Raw genomic sequence first — 12,900 nt, 5'->3', positions numbered from 1 at the left:
GTGGAACTAATTAATAGCGTAAAGCGAGGAAGACCTTGTGCAGTAGTTGAGATTAATATTTATATTCAAAGTCATTATATATATATTATCACAATATAATTTATGAGTTGAGAAAATAATTTTAATCCTTAATATATCAGTAAAGCATAAAAATTTTCTGATGACAACTGGAGATTTTCCCATTTCCCGTTTTTCTCGATGAAATAAGTTAAACCAATGTTAGTGAAATGTTCAAACACATCAGAAACGACATTATTCTAGCTTTTATTGGGATATTAATGTATGGTGCGGAGCTTAAAGCGGTTACAGTTAAACATAAATAATTTGCAATGGTGATAATTTGTTGTTGTCTACCATAGGCTCCCTCCACAGAGTGCCCACGGATAAGACCGGTAGAACGGCCAAAAAATATGTGACACGGAACCGGAGAGCCAAATCTCAATTCAGCTCAGGTAATTTTTGTCGAATGTCACGTTGCCGGATAAAGTTCTTTGGCTGTTGCACTCGAACAATCAAATCGGAAAAGGTCACTGCTGAGTGTGAATGAGTGTAGACGGTTCCCCCTATGCGATTCCCAATCGGTGTGTCACGACGCTCTAGTATGCCGTAAGACTGGTCAGGGGTCGAGCGATGTATTGTCGGGTAAAATTATATTGAGCATATCAGGGCAACACCGTTTACTGCAGTGGTCTTGGGCGAAAAAGAATCCGGGTCCCCCCCGATACAGTCGTCCCTCGGTATACGAACTTGGTTCGTTCCTGAAGTCCGTTTGAAAACCGAAATAATTTTTCTCATAGGAATCAATGTAAAACGAATTGTAGCATTGATAGGAGAAGCATCTCAGGTCATGTCCACACTCATATACAAAGTCGCAGAATACGTGTTCTGTGCCTTGTTCTGCGACTTGTTGCTCGACAAATCAAGCAATTTGTTGCGCGACTTTATATATGATTGTAGACATGGCCCAAGTTGCAAGAAATCGAATATTATTCTTTTACGGATAAAATAACATGAACCCATGCCACTGGCATGATAAAGATAATAAGTTTTTCTTGCTAGAAATAATTTAGTTTCTGCAGCTCTGTAAAGATGGTGTTAGCAATGAGTGTTTATGGCTTTGGTACACAGAGACTTAAATTTGGTTTTTATGACTTACATACTATTCCTGCTACAATTAATCTATTCCTGGAACTCCGACGATTTTTAGTGTGAACTTCTACTGTGCTCCTCCTGCGCATAACCAATATCGTTATCATTAAACCAACATTGAAAAACTTACCATAATTTGAAAGCGATGAAATGCAAATGCAAGTTTGGTTCCTTGAATAATTATTATCTTCTATAATCTTAGTGTCAAACCCCTCAAATGAGATCCGTGAACTGGATAACAGGAGACGTATTTGATGGCAGGAATTTTATTCTGATGAAATTTTTTTTATTTCTTCAACCAAATTTTATCGGGAAAAAAATCTATTCTTCTGGAAATGCTTTCTCAATTTTTGCTGTTCGTAAACCCAATTTTTCGCATACCGAGACGTTCGTAAACCAAGGGTGTACTGTATTTATCTTTTTCCATCTAAATTGCTTAACTGGGCCATCCTGAAGATCGGGGTCTTGGAGCCCGACTTCAGCCCGGTTGACCCAACGTCGTTACGGCACTAGACGTAGTGAAGATAGTGATTACCAAGTAAATGTGTCACGACAATTTTAATTAATACTGGAAAATTCATTCTATACATACAGGGTGCATAGCAAACAGAGGGTATGACATTTTACTGGCGAACCGTTGATCCTAGAGGTATACTTCCATTTAGAACAAGTTTCCCAATAACGTGTAGTACTAACTCACTAACCGTGTGATGGCCCGGTCCATATCCTACGGGACTTCTAACCGAAAAGCCATCACCGGGAAACATATTTTCAATTATGTTTAAAATGCAAAATGAAATAATACATATGCTCATCCCGTACGCATTTCACAACTTTCAAACATTTCAGAAACAGTCCTACATACAAGCACAGTAAAATAACCAGCAAAATAAAATAGTACATATGTGTATCCCATACACATTCCACAATTTAACGTGTAGTACTCAGATATGTCATTCATGTTTCAAGGGGTTGTATAGTTATTAAAATAAAAAAATTAACTTTTATACAGTCCCCGTGTACCCCAAAACCCAATTAAAATTTTTTTGGCCGTCTCTCCTAATGCAAAAAAAAAAAAAAAAAAAATTCCATGTTTCCAAGTGCAATATTCACTGAGAAACTGATTAATCTTTTATAATCAAGAGCAAAGACATTAAAACGATTTATCTGATTGTTGTTTGAATGCCATACATGTTTCATAATGGTTTAAATTTTTGTTCGGAGTTCGATCAGATTCGGATATTCTTTCTATCACTCAATGTCTATGTCATAGACGCAAACTTGCATTCAGCACATGAAGAGCAAGGACCCCCCCCCGCCCCCAATATTTTATTGGGGTTGAATCTTCCCCCAACATTTTTGAGCCCTGCAAGTATTTCCAATAACTGGTTTCCAGAAGGAATGCGAATTCTACGGTAAAAATGACTAGATTTTTTATTCCCTTCCGACGATCTTCGTGAAACACGTATGAATACAGTGTTGAATACAACATTAGACAAAGACTATCCGTTTATATGAATTGTTTGTCTGAAACACCATTTTACACATTTGATCTTCATTAAGAGTCCACTTCTCCAAAAAGCTTTTTTTTCAGATGAAGGACCGGTTGGTATTGCATATGTATATCTCACCTGGTTCTAATGCACCCCATCCTGCTGCAAAACCAATACTACCAAGGAAATCGGTTCCTTTTTCTGGTAGACAAATGGGTTTCATGTTGAATCGATATGCAACTGGTCGGTCCAATAGCAAAACAGCTACATCGAAGCGATCAGCCTGAGGAGTGAACCTGAAATTCGGATGAACTTTGACTTCATCAACGCCGAAGCTCTCACTTGGTAGACCTTCCAAGTCCGAATTAAGAATATAATCACCAAGAGTGACACGAATATTGCCAGGATTATGCTGCGTTCTGCAAGAGACGAAATATACTATGTTATTTTAATGCATAAAATTTTTGTATGCACTCCACATATGCAACATTTACAGACTTATTGAACTCTAAATTTTGATATTAGAAAACAAGAAATATGTATTGTTTTATTGAAGTATTTTTAAAGTACATACAGCACTGTATTTTTTATTTCAAAATTTTTTTTTCATAAATGTGTATTTATTTAGTATGCTATATGCCCATATTTTGTGCATTGTTGTATTTGCTCATAAAAAGTTTATTATATTAACCCTTTAAGTGACATATAGCAGAAATCACTAAAACCTAAGCCAATTAAAAAAAATGCCATATTATCTTTCTCAATTAAGTAGTCATTCTTCCGATTTTCAGCAGTTGCAAAGTAAGGGGTATGAGGAACAGCGTTTTATTGAGAAATTATGCTAAACAAAATATGTGGGATTGTCAATGATAAAATAAGGAACCTTTAAGGAGACAAGATATCTCATCAATGCCGTTCAAAAAGTTAAAAGCAGAACGAAAATGTTCTCTCAAGTAATTTTTAGCAATTTTTGAGCTGCTTAAACTTGATACTTAGCTTTTTGAAAAAAACATGCAGCCCTTACCAGACGCGAGGCCCCCTTTCCGGAGAAGAATAGTTTTTACTATGTAGCTTTTTTAAAATATTTTATTCAACGAACGAAAAAGAAGCGCGCATTACAATACTTATAAGTATCTAATCGATATAATAACAACAAACAATGCACAAATGTGAATTTAAGGTTCGATCTCCCACACAATGGGTCCTGTAGGACTCCTTACATTATTTAGATTCTCATAAACATATTCATAGTTGAAGACAGCAGATATCCCACTTCATACAGTGAAACATCGATGTAACAATACTCTGTGGGCAGAGAAAAATTTCATTATAGAGAGGTTATCATTATATCGAAAGGTAGCATTATCATCAATAGCCACCAAATTCATGCTGTTATTAACGTCTCTTCTGAATTGGCGTTGTTTGTGCCTTGATAAAATTCATTTGTTTGCAATTATTCGTAGCAAACGTCTAATTGATTACAACTCCCATTCAAAAAATTAGAATATAGTGAAAAATGGATGTTTGATGTTTTAAAATAAATGATATTTTGAAAAATAAACAGTGTAAATTTGGAAAAAAAATGGTCATGCTATATATATGAAGACTTGGAAATCTTATATATAAATGTGAAAGTATTTATGTACGTTTGTTCTTTATAGAAATTCACACCGTTGATCGTATTACTCCAATTTTTTTCAGGATTCTTCGCTAAAGTGTGGAAGGAGCCGTAAGCATATTCCCGCCAAAAAATATTTTTATCAATTTTTTTTATTGAAGAAATTTCTCGAAAAAACCCTGTTTTTTCACAATTTTTTGCCAAGTTTTCAATCAGATACAACAATTTTTTCCCAAATTTTTTCTACACAAAAGATGCTCAATGATGGGTTTTCCATTGCAATTTGAATTTTAAAAATCGGTTAACAAATAACTGAGTCAAATAGGTTTTTGTGTTCTACCCTAAATCTTAATTTATGAATACAAATGTTGCTTTGATTAATATATTTTTTTTTCGGTGCATGTACAAATGTTGCGGCGATCAGTGTATTCAAGAGAAAAAAACAAGTGCTGCATTGATTAGTGTATTCTTTTCTGCTGTGTTATGAGTAACAATCAAATATAATCACGTGAATAAATCTTTAGTGATTATTTGAGTATATACTCAAATACTCACTAAAGATTTTCTAAAGAAATACATCCAAAGACTATATAGTCCTTTTATAAAATATAGAGTTTATTAACATTATTGGATCACTTTCTTTCAGATGAGCCGGAAATTACCGGTTAATTGAGCTATAGATATATAAATATTTTACGGGGTAGGCAACGTCACTGGGTATCAGCTAGAAGTGTCATATATTATTCACACCTTCACTCTAAATCAATATAAAATATTTAAAGAATGCAACCAATCGCAAAATTGAATACTCTGGAGAGGGGAAAAAAACTGTCAAAATATTGGATTATTCGTGAATATTTCTTATAGCTTGTCACTGAGGGAAACATTTTCGATTGTGCATGTGCTACTGCTATAAATACCTGCTAGCAAGCAGGTTTTAGTCATTTATACGTTGAAAATGGGTAGAAAGAAAGACTTTCCGAACTTTCTACCAAACTTCCACATGGAAAAGGCCTAACTCAACAGGATATTGCCCGAAAAGCAATATGTTCAGGCCCGTAATTAGGCTGTGCAACCGGTGCCCCGGGCCAAATGCCCCCCCTACTCCACAAAAAAATTTAAACTTATATTGCATCATAATAACCCTTTCAAGAGGCCCCAAGAAAAGTCTGCCCCGAAAAGGCATACTACGGCCATGAAGATGTTCTCAAGCATGTGTAAGTAAAATTATAAGCAACAGTAGTTTTCGGAACAATCGTGGTAATAGTGGTCGTAAGCCAGTGACTATAAATCGTCAAGATAGACTATTGAAAAAAATCATACAAAAAAACCACTTCAAAAGTTTGCGATTTATTTACAGAGTGGGAAGAATAGGAATGACTGCACACACCACACATATCATCTTCCACCGCACTCAGACGAATGCATAAATTTGGATTTTAGTCGTGTGTGCCTAAGAAAAAGCCACTTCTCACTTCCAAGCAAAAAACTGCTAGAGTTCGATGATGCAAAAATATGCTTGCATGAGGTCAACTAAACAGGGAAAACGTACTTCTTAGGCTGGTATTACACTATAAAAGTTTGATAAAAGTCCTATTATAAAATTTGAAAAATGCAGCCAATAAGGTCAACGGTTACATTTTCTAGAATGTAACCAATAACCTTATTGGTTAGATTTTTCAAGTTTTGTAAAAGGGATTTTATCTAACTTTTATAGTGTAATACCGGCCTAAATGACGAGTCACGTCAATGTTTTGCGTGTCCCACGGTCATTCAAGGCATCCGCGTTCGGGGCGCGGTAGCCCAGTCGATACGATGCTCGCCTAAAGTACCAAAAGGTTTTTAGAGGTGTCGCGAGTTCGATATCCGGTTCGTCCTTGTCAGAAAACTTTCCTGACACAGGGGTACAACAAAAAACGGCGACTTGACCGCAGCAAAAAATTGCTACCGCAGGGAGTCCCCCATCGAGGGGTTAGCGCACCAACCTCTCGATGAGTATAAAAAACAAGCCTGCCGTTCGGAATCGGCAATAAATTGTAGGTCCCGGTCTAATTAGCCCTCGTGTGCAGAAAATGACCGTGGTGCGACAAAAATGATCAAATGAGCATCCGCGTTCGGCGCTACAAACCCGAAACATTCACTAAACAATGTTTGAAACGCTCAGTGAAATTCGCTATATGTATCTGTTACGGTGAGGGGCTGTATGAGCGCTGGAGGTCCAGGAAAATTTTGCATTTTGAATGTAACGGTAAATTATAGTGTATCGTTCAAAGCTTTATCACCCTATGACACATCTGTACTTTAAATATCAACTTCTCTATCAAAAAATAACGCGAAAAGTAATTGAACTCACTACACATGACTACATTGCTCTCTACTCTAGATGCTAATGTTATGGGGGGACAACTGTCCCCTTAAATCCAATGTTAACAAACCTGAAAAATGATTTTGTGTCGCCGCAAATGTTATCAGCTAGCCTAGATTCAACTTCCGTTTTACTTTCGCCACAATGATTCTCTTCAATGCCCTTCTTTTTTTCAGTAAATGATGACAGGTCACCTCTTCTACTTTTGTATTCTCTGAATGCTGTTATCTTTTCAAGATGAAGATTACGCACGTTATCCGTGAACCAGAGGGGATGGGATGAACAAACCCACTTTTAACAAACAAAGGGTATGACATCATGCAATCTATTTTTGAAAAAGTATCGTAGCCTGAGATGTGTAAGAATGATTCATCCCCATTGTTTGCCCAAGATTCTGTAATGGCTACAAGGTCTAGGCCTTCCACAGCTATATAGTTTCTAACAAATCTTTCTCATTGCCCAAGCTCCTAGCATTAATTAGTATACATTTTAATTTGCTCCGTGATTTAGTGTGAATCGAGAAGCCATCCAAGTCAGAGGGGGGTAGTTCCCCATTAATACTGTTAGTATTATCATTAACTAATCCACATTCCCATCTACCTGGTCTGGGAGTAAAAAACCTGACCAAAGCCTATTGTAAACCTCCCAGAGCCCTCCTATTCAGGTGAATCCCATCCAAACGAAGTGGATGGGACTATCAGTGAATCCAGGAAGCTTCAAAAACGTGACTCCAAGAGTGGAGAAAATATCCTTCAGGACTGAATTGAAATTCTCTCTGGATCCTACTCCTATATGCCCTGCAACCTCTTGGCAGTACTGGCATCACTGCCATATCTGACACTCCCTCCCGAGCGGATAACAGTCCCTTTACTCTCTAAAGGCAGCTATGCTTGCACAAACCCTTATCTTAGATTATAGGTGATTGTAATCTCTCCTCTCTCTGTGTTAGATACGTATTCATTTGCTACAAATTCTACACTACATTGCAGAGCTATAGATAGCACCATATAGATAGCTCCTAAAATGAGTAACTTCCTTCCTTACTTCAAATTCTGAACATAAAAATTTTTTTTAGTATTTTTAATGTACGTGTTGATAGTTTCAGTAATGACAGAGAATTAAAGTAATACGATAATATAACTAGTGTAATTTTGATCATGCTAAAAATGAACTTGAAAAACTCGCACTCACTTGGCAACGCAATGTCCTGCTGTAACAACATGTCGCCAGGCTACAAGGGCTCCTCCACATCTACTCCCACCCACTTGGATGAAAGCCTAGGAAAAAAGTTAATCCATGGAGAATAAGAATCAAACGACACTTTTTTGATTATTCCTCATCAATTTTACCTGGCATGTATATTTGACATTACCGGTGATAGTAATGGTACATTTAGATAAATAATATAATTCTTACAGACTTATATTAATTCAGTGTAATAAAAGGGAAACAAGCAATAGAGGAAAATAACAAGTGAAAACCACGAATTTCCTTAAAAATCGTTTATTTTCAATTATGCAAATATTTCAAAGTTCACTGAAAGACCAATTTTACTCTTAGGCCGGCATTACACTATAAAAGTTTTGTAAAAGTTTTTTTATAAAACGCGAAAAATGCAACAAATAAACATATTGATTACATTCGAGCGAATATAATTAATAGATTTATTGGTTGCTCTTTTCAAGTTTTATAAAAGAACTTTTACCAAAATTTTATAGTGTAGGCCGGGTTTACGCTATAAAATTTTGATAAAAGTAATTTTATAAAACTTGAAAAATGCCACCAATAAGATTATTGGTTACATTCTAGAAAATAACTGATGTGACCTTATAGGTAGCATTTTTCAAACCTTATAAAAGAACTTTTATAGTGTAATGCCGGCTCAAAGCCGAGATTACACTATAAAAGTTTGATAAAATCCCTCTTATAAACCTTAAACAATCCAACCAATAAAGCTGGTAGGTTACATTCTACCAAATGCAACCAATAAGCTTATTGGTTGAATTTTTCATGTTTTATAAAAGGGCTTTTATAAAACTTTTATAGTGTAATCCCGGCCTTAGGCTGGTATTGTACTGTAAAATTTTGATAAAAGTTCTTTTATCAAACTCGAAAAATGAAACTGTAATGCCGGCCTAAAGCAGTTATTACACTATAAAGTTTTATAAATGAACTTTTATAAAACTTTTAGAGTGTAATCCCTGCCTTACAGTGCGAGACATAATTATAAGACACTATAAGACTTAAATACATGTATTGGTCATGTTGTTTACAAGTGAAATTACTAGGACGTCCTAGAAATAGTTTTTGATATTTTAATATTTCTGTGAATTCTCTCTCTCCCCACTAAGAAATTAGAACAACATGAATATAAGACATTTTTTTAATTTCCACTGCTTTAAGTAGTGTAGCACTGGGTAAAATTTATGCAAATGCTTTTTGTCACCTCTACTTCACTGGATGGCAAGCTATTAAAAATATACCCTCTTTACAACTACCTCTCATCAGTAGAAAAAAAAATACCACGGGGCACATAGCTGCAAGAAAGTGAAATTCGTGAAATTTGGCTATCGCATGGCACCGGCGTTTCTAAAACGTATATGGCATAGAGTTTCCCAACCTTTTTTGTCTCATCGCCCTCCAAAGCAATCTCACCCATAGAATCCTATGTTATCCTCGTAGCTTCTACCGCCCCGCTGGAACATTCATCGCCCCCCAGAGGGCGTTAACGCCCACGTTGGGAATCACTGGTATGTAGCAAATAAAATTGCACTGGTATATAACTGACGGCACATCGACGTTCTCGATGTGCCGTCACAAAGGCTTTGAGCTGTGAAATACGTGGTTTTATGAAAAAAGCACACCCCAAGTTTGTCTGCCCGAATAAAACTTATTGTTTGTGCTCTAGCAATGAGGAGCAAAATGTCATACAGAAATATAAAATCTGCCTTGCAAATTTAGTGCTCACAGCGAACATGATCGTTTGTCTTTTGCAAAACGTACCATGTCTTGGACTCCTCAGTGATATATTCTATTATATTCTCCGATGAAGAAAAAAATTAATCTTGACCAATGATTTCCATTGGAATAATTTGAGACCTGCAACGCTGCAGTTAATGAGCCGACGAATGGGTTGGTTCAGTGATGGTTTGGAGAGCATTTTCTTCTCAAGGATAGACTGATGTAGTTTTTCTACTCTCAAGGATGAACTCAAAAGGCTATGTTAAATTTTTGCAGGAGCAACTTGGTATATATAAAAAATTTCTTTTTGTAGTAAAGCTCCATTTATGCTGTTTTCCCCGCCCAATTTTTCTTCGTGTTTTGAATTCAAATATCTTAGCGAATATTGCACTTAGAGACGTGGAGTTTTTTTGGTCTCAAGAGAGACAGGACAACAACTTTACCATTGGGTTTTTGAGCACAGGGTGTCGATATAAAAAGTTTATTCTTTGTATTTTAATAACTGTACAACCCCTTGTGTGCAATATGAATGACATTTGAGGTCCGCACGTTATTTCACTTTCACTTTATTTGGATACTTTATTTCTGATTGGAAATAGGCGTATACTTTTAGGATCAAGGTTCACTAGTAATTTGCGGTGCGTGCTGTTAGCTATGCGCCCTGTATTTCAATGTATATATTTCGAAACTTTTTAGGTAAATGAAAATCTTTTTTCTTTCAAAAATAAGTTTCGTAAGTACTGTTATGTAGTATGTTATGCGTATTGTTTCACAGAAGAGATAGAACCTTTTTTGCTTACAAAAAATGAAACAGCTTACCAGCCAGGGAAATTGACCGAAACCAGCGTCCTCACCCCCAACAATACGACTAGTAGAAACAGAACTTCTGCCGCACTCTACGGGTGAGAAAAAATAAATGTATGAAATTGTAGTAATCTCTCTCTATACATTGCTGCATTCTCTCTCAGCCGAATATTTTATCATTTCGAATCGTCTTTCAGTTCACAATTTACTCTGTCCCAGAGATGAACTATTGCAAAACATGCGAAATACAATTTATGGATACTACGGGTCTAAAAAATTTTCTTTTGTGGGTGAAGAGATGTGACCTGTTGAGAATATTTCAAATAAATACCTCAATTATACAGCTCAGAAGGGGGAAGTGGGTACCTTTTTTTTTCTTCTCCAGGGGGGAAGAGTTCGTTTTTTACCAGAAAAACCACTACAGTCTTGGTTTGAAGCCCCATCCCTCCCTTCCTGCTTACACTAGGGGTCGCTGGTGTAACTTGAGGCCCGATCACAGAGTAATAATACTCTGTGATCGCTTAAGATATAATTTATATCTTAAGTCTATGGGCCCGATCTTGACTTCCGATGCTTTCTTATGGGAAAAATCTTCCTTTTTAAGGAACATTTCAAATTTTTCTATTCACTTTAGGCACTCATTTTTTCCCTCAAATACTAAGGATATTTTTACATAATTTAACACGAGCATTTAGAATTTTAATATTGCTGGTTATTTTTTTTCTCGAACTTCATCCTTAACAACATGCAACTTTTTCAACAATCACCAAAATGTACTCATATTTTGTGCCATAAGTTTTTTCAAAATAATTATAATAAAATCCTCGTGTTAAAGTATGTAACACCATAGTGTTGAGAGACGCGCAAAGTTTCAAGATATTTGAATGTGTGGTGTTTGAAAAAATATTCCTCATCTAACAAAAAAATTAGTTTTGAGAAAAGAGCATTTTAGTGGAAATTATTAGCATATATAATGACTCCTAGCAGTCTATATTAAAACTTTTTAAAAATATTTCCAGTACCGGTAGAACAAAATCTTAGTTTTTGTGAAAATTTTAGTGTTTGAAAATTGAAAAATTCGAAAATGTGTTTTTGGAACATTTGCGTGCACCAACCCCCTTAAACATATATTCGAGCTCTTACGTCTAAATAGCAGAAATGAAATACAGTTGAATCGGGGTAAAATTGATCAGGAGGCAGGGCCGTCTTAAGAGCATCATGGGGCCCTCGGGCCAAGTGGTGTTTCTGAGAACCTTCTTGGTAAATATACACTTTCATTTTCGAAAATTTCAAAGGGATCTCCTTTTTGTGAGGCCCTCTTCTTTTGAGGCCCCCGGGCCATGCCATGCGGGTGGGCCCATGCGTTAAGACGGCACTGTCAGAAGCATAAACACACTCAAAACGGCTAATTTTAAAAGCTACTTACTTTGGCTTTGGGGTTGCTCTATTACCACTTATTTCTGACTAAAATTTGAAGAAATAAAAATAAACTTAAGAATAAAGTTAGCACGCATAATAAACTGCCTTACAGAAGGTTGTTTGGTACGTTGAACATTTTTATTGAATCCTGTCGAAATGGTGATTTTTTTAGCATACCAAAAAACGCTTTCTCTTCATATGACCCGCCATTCTGCTTGCCAAGACAGAGCATAAACTTGAAGTAACTTCTTTACTGAAATCTAAACATGCGGACAGCACAGTGTTTTATTGACTACGAACACCATAAATGACTTTATTGTCTCCTCCACTCAAAAAAACGAGTCCTGCTTTTTTGTTTGTCTCAGGAGAAGAGTTGCAGGTAAAATCCTGGGAAGTCAAATCGACGGATTGTGGTTTTGAGTGACGAGAAATGAGAAAAACAAAATTGGGATAGTTCGTTATATCGAAGATTTTTATTCGTTAAATAGGGGTTTGAACTTCATTTTCGTCAGAATTTCCAAAAAAAATTGTTAAATCCAGGAATTTGTTGAATTCGAATTGGGTCGGACTGTAGTTAACGCTGTTCTTTTCCCAACAATCAAATAATTGTCTATCATTTTGATTGAAGAGACCTATTTATATTACTTAGATTAATTTCAAATAATTTCAAGTTAGTAACATCTTCAAGTACAAATAAATAAATATGAAATAGTTTTTTGATTAGTCATTATACTTAAATTGCATTATATATATATACGGTATATTTTTTTAAGAATTTCACTCTTTTTAGAACAGAGTAGGGGAAAGGTGGGTAAAAAGGTCAAAACACACACACACACACTGACGTGACGTGAAAATCAAGTCATGTCATAGACGTTGTGAATTCTGATTCGTGGAAACTCTGTGACGTCGAAATTAGGTGAAGTGAAATTCCTACGTCACAGAATTTCCACAAATCAGAATTTCAAAATTTCTGACATGACGTAAAATCATGTTACGTCATGTGGTGTGTTTCGATCTAAAGAATACGCATGCAATATTTTTTCTTCTGACAACGGGGTAAGTAAAAGTGACTATGATCAAGTTAACAA

At 35.8% G+C, this 12,900-nt stretch overlaps 1 protein-coding gene and 1 long non-coding RNA gene across 3 annotated transcripts in view; one reads left to right on the top strand and one right to left on the bottom strand.

Moving 5' to 3' along the window:
• LOC149080254 (uncharacterized) overlaps positions 1–12,900 on the top strand; it is a 151,306-nt gene that overhangs the window by 33,734 nt on the left and 104,672 nt on the right. The window contains exon 2 of one of the 2 annotated variants that reach the window (XR_016193557.1): positions 4,344–4,371. The exons of the other annotated variant lie outside the window; for it this stretch is intronic. This is a non-coding gene — a long non-coding RNA (uncharacterized LOC149080254). The remainder of the gene's footprint in view (positions 1–4,343; positions 4,372–12,900) is intronic. 2 annotated transcript variants of the gene reach the window in all.
• LOC149080256 (trypsin-1-like) overlaps positions 1–12,900 on the bottom strand; it is a 62,828-nt gene that overhangs the window by 9,730 nt on the left and 40,198 nt on the right. The window contains exons 4-6 of the mRNA XM_089239350.1: positions 10,406–10,482; positions 7,817–7,902; positions 2,781–3,061 (exon numbers count right to left, since the gene is read on the bottom strand). Of these exons, the coding sequence (XP_089095476.1) occupies positions 2,781–3,061; positions 7,817–7,902; positions 10,406–10,482 (444 nt within the window). The remainder of the gene's footprint in view (positions 1–2,780; positions 3,062–7,816; positions 7,903–10,405; positions 10,483–12,900) is intronic.

This window comes from Pholcus phalangioides, unplaced genomic scaffold (genome assembly GCF_987345545.1).
Source record: "Pholcus phalangioides strain wild (caught in Gottingen) unplaced genomic scaffold, Ppha-v1.0 ptg000011l_1, whole genome shotgun sequence".
Lineage (NCBI taxonomy): Eukaryota > Metazoa > Arthropoda > Arachnida > Araneae > Pholcidae > Pholcus > Pholcus phalangioides.
This window is presented reverse-complemented; position numbering and strand designations above follow the sequence as displayed.